The 4,167-nt window shown below is 34.8% G+C and overlaps 1 protein-coding gene across 1 annotated transcript; it reads left to right on the forward strand.

Annotated features, from left to right (window-relative positions):
* Positions 1-272: 272 nt before the first annotated feature.
* On the forward strand, positions 273-3,767 carry LOC107940547 (cyclin-A1-1). The gene is made up of 11 exons (XM_016873991.2): positions 273-576; positions 1,001-1,373; positions 1,471-1,607; positions 1,690-1,782; positions 1,909-2,042; positions 2,155-2,230; positions 2,320-2,396; positions 2,502-2,535; positions 2,847-2,996; positions 3,107-3,241; positions 3,479-3,767. The coding sequence occupies exons 1-11, from the start codon at positions 379-381 to the stop codon at positions 3,539-3,541; spliced, it is 1,470 nt and encodes a 489-aa protein (XP_016729480.1). The 5' UTR covers positions 273-378; the 3' UTR covers positions 3,542-3,767.
* Positions 3,768-4,167: the final 400 nt, after the last annotated feature.

Raw genomic sequence — 4,167 nt, forward strand, 5'->3', positions numbered from 1 at the left:
AAAACCAACCGAATCTAAACACACCCAGCTGTGACTTTTTGCGCCCAATCACCCCACCAATCAAATCGACTCACTCCGTTGAAAGCCCAAGACCTCGAAGTGAAACTTCAAACGTGTCATTAAATCATGGGTTGCTGTGACCAATAAATAACCGTGGGTGATAAAACTTCAAAACAGGGCAAGTGGTCCCCACATCACGCTCCTAACGATTGTCGAGTGAGTCAACGGCTAAGATCTTTCGCCAATTCAAACCTCCATATTTCCTTTGCAACGTTATGAAAATATAAAATTTAAGTGAACGGAAACATTTTCGAATAAAAACCGCGACCAAATTTCTTCGCAACAGTCTCTCTTTCGGATAAAAGAAAGCTGAGTAAAATGTCGGCGCAAAAGGGTAATCGGCGATCATCCTTTTCTTCATCGACGACGTCGTCTTTAGCCAAACGACATGCATCGTCATCGGAGAATGTGGGAAGAGTCATAGCTTCTTTGGCTAAAAAGAGAGTCCCTCTTACTAACATTACTAACCAAAAGCAGAGCTCAAGCTCAAAAAGCTCGGCTTTGGCCTCCTCTTTGGTGGGTCTTAATTCCTTCTTTAATATATTTGGTTTTTTTAATAATTTTTTCTTTCTCATTGTTCTTGGATTCTTATTTTCCGAGACAATGTGTGGAAAAAGAACTGTTCAAAATTTTAGATTTTTTGAATTTGATGGGGAATTCAAATTTTTTCCCTGAATTTCTTTTTACTATTAAAGGAATTATGAGCAGAACAAGTTTGGGTTATCATTAATTTTTCATTTTTTCCTCCTGTTTAGAAGGTTTTAGAACAAAAAATGAAAAAAAAAAAAACTATGCTTAGCGGCTGGTTCTGCTTACATTTAAGTAGAAAGCTACAGTTTTGATTGATTATGGCAGTTCTGTTTATTTTGTGCATTTGATTTTTTTGTATTCATGGGTGATCCAGCTTTTGATTTTTTATTTTGAATTTCATACTTAAAAGGTACAAAGTTCAAACAAAATCCAAAAGGCAAGGAAGACACAGTCTGTTACAAATGTAGGTCTTTCAGGACATGTTCTGCCTCCTACAAATGAAAGACGCAGTTCAGTTTTGCCTCCCAAGGTTGTTCCATCTCTGCCAACAGGAAATGAAGTGTTGTTGCCTCCTCCACCAGTACAGTTTAGCATGGAGTTTTCTCCTAGTAAATCAGATGGACTGTCATCATTTTCCTTGGATGAGACAATGTCCACTTGTGATTCTTTCAAAAGCCCTGAAGTTGAATATATCGACAACCATGATGTTTCAGCTATCAGTTCCATTGAGCGAAAAACATTCAGCAATCTCTGTATTTCGGACCATGATGTAGTAGCAACAGGTGCAGTATCATATTCTAAACAAATTTATTTGGTACTTCAAATTTTTATTTCTTGGTTTGCTCAATTGGTTTATTTGGAAACTGATTTTGCTTGCAGGAAGTATTTGCAATCGAGATGCTGTGGCAGAGAAGGAAGCCGATGATATGGTAATTGATGTTGATGACAATTTCATGGATCCCCAGCTTTGTGCAACATTTGCTTGTGATATTTACAAGCACCTACGGGCATCCGAGGTATACATTTGAAATTTTGGTTAAATATATAAGCTATACATAGGATTTGTTCCTGAACTCTCCTATTTCTTTTGGTTTAAAGGTGAAGAAAAGGCCTTCGACCAACTTCATGGAGACGATTCAGAATGACATAAATTCCAGCATGCGTGCAATACTAATTGATTGGCTTGTAGAAGTAATTTTCTGTCTGTCAACAGAACTTGTATAGTTATTTACAGTCCAGTACACAAAAGGCTAAACACATTGTCTTCTGTTGGCATAATCCCTGCTTAACATTTCTAAGATTCAATGTCAACTGCAGGTGGCTGAAGAGTATAGGCTTGTGCAGGATACACTATACTTGACGGTGAGCTACATAGACCGGTACCTCTCGGGGAATACGATGAACAGGCAGCGGCTACAGTTGCTTGGTGTTGCCTGCATGATGATTGCTTCGTAAGATAGAACCATACCCCTTTGTTTTGTTTCTTTCTATAGTATCACATACTATGTTACCTGTACATATCCGCATCAAACACATAACAAAAGATCGTCTCTAATTTTTCAGCAAATATGAGGAGATTTGTGCCCCTCAGGTGGAGGAATTCTGCTACATAACTGATAATACATATTTCAAGGATGAGGTTTGGCCTCTGTTTTTTGGACTATAACAGGTTACTTTTTTTTTCATCAAACTTGAGTAAACCATTAAGCTTTCCAACTTGTATAACAGGTTCTAGAAATGGAATCATCTGTTCTGAATTACTTGAAGTTTGAAATGACTGCCCCAACAGCTAAATGTTTCTTAAGGTAAATATTTTACCCCGTTATTATTGAATAATATACTTCCTGTTATTTTTTCTTCATGTTTATGATTCTTGTTTCAACTTTGTGATCATTGGTATGACAATTCAGACGGTTTGTTCGTGCTGCTCAAGGGATCAATGAGGTATCACACAAATCTTGTAAAGCTTTAATATCTCTACAAAAAAGTAACATAGTTGCACTATTTGAGACCATGCTTAAAATTATATTGGGTATCAATTGAAATCAATATTGTAAATACTTCTGTCCATCGTATATCCAGACATGGCTTTGGAGATTTATGGATAAACTTGGAAAAAAATTGAACATACTCATGCTAGAGAAACTTTTATTCATCACCGAAACCCAAGTCTGAGTAACACAATTTATTTCCATTAGTTTTTCTACACCTAACTCCTTGATTTTCCTTTGTTGTTGGTGTGTTTTTCTGATTAGGTTCCATCAATGCAATTAGAGTGCATGGCCAACTACATTGCTGAACTGTCTCTCCTTGAGTACAGTATGCTTTGCTACCCTCCATCACTCATTGCTGCATCCGCAATTTTCCTTGCTAAATTTATACTTCTTCCATCAAAGAAACCTTGGGTATGTTCGTGTCTGCTCGGACACAAGCAGCTTCTTCTTGCTGTTTTTCTTATTTGAATAGACTCTTTTTGTTGACATTACTTAGACTGATCTCATTTATTACGGTGCAGAATTCTACCTTGCAGCATTACACACTGTATAAGCCCTCCGATCTATTTGAGTGTGTTAAGGACCTTCATAGACTATGCTGTAACAACAACAATTCTACTTTGCCTGCAATCAGGGAGAAATACAGTCAGCATAAGGTAAACAAAGATTGGGTGCACCAAATGTTAATAGTAGACTCCGTAATTTTAGATATGATACAAAAACACAACAGAAACACCATGTTTGTTAAACGAGTTATATTGTAATAAATATAACTCGTTTAACACGACAAACAGTAGAAGGCATTGGACAGCTTTTAGGAGCTGTAAAATGTTATTTGCTGCTTTGCATAGCTGAAATGTCTTAATTTTGTTTTTTTTTTGTTTTTGGCACAGTATAAATGTGTTGCAAAGAAGTATTGCCCTCCTTCAATACCTTCAGATTTCTTCCACAACTGAAGAAGGCATTGGACACCATCAGCAACAGCACAACTGTTCCAATTCTTTGTTGGATAAACTTTTAATGGGGGTCGAGACCACCAAATATAAATTTCTACGTTCTAACTTAATTAAATAGTACTATAAAGTAGTAGGTCGATCCCAAAGGAATTAGGATTTCAAATTTTCCTGTTTTTGTAATCAAAATTTTGAAAAATAAATAAAAAGGAGGGGTTTTAGTTGATAAGGATAATAATATAAAAATAAATATAAAATAAACTAAAAACATAATTGTGATTGCAAAATAAATTAACTGGAATAAAATAAATCAATCAACTAAAAATCAGATTGATACTATTCATAGAATTTTGACAATTTTAAAATAAAAATCTGATTTTAATTGGTCAACTATTAATTCTTCAATTTTTCAACTTGACTCTCCTCTTTACTTTTTGTTCCAATTTAGTTAATTTTATTTGAAACAATCAGTATGCTTTTAATGTATTTATTTTTAACTAATTTTCTAATAAAATGCACTCAAATAAAATTAACTAAATTAACAATCTAATTAACACTTTTCGTTCCAATTTATAAAGAAGCAATTTTCATGAAACAATCTAATTATAATATTTCAACATTATAACACA

Source organism: Gossypium hirsutum, chromosome D05 (genome assembly GCF_007990345.1).
Source record: "Gossypium hirsutum isolate 1008001.06 chromosome D05, Gossypium_hirsutum_v2.1, whole genome shotgun sequence".
Lineage (NCBI taxonomy): Eukaryota > Viridiplantae > Streptophyta > Magnoliopsida > Malvales > Malvaceae > Gossypium > Gossypium hirsutum.

Coding starts and splice junctions, on each gene's coding strand:
- LOC107940547 (XM_016873991.2), top strand. CDS start 379: ATGTCGGCGCAAAAGGGTAATCGGCGATCATCCTTTTCTTCATCGACG. Junction 1,374..1,470: donor CCATGATGTAGTAGCAACAG/GTGCAGTATCAT, acceptor TTTTGCTTGCAG/GAAGTATTTGCAATCGAGAT. Junction 2,536..2,846: donor CTGCTCAAGGGATCAATGAG/GTATCACACAAA, acceptor TTTTCTGATTAG/GTTCCATCAATGCAATTAGA.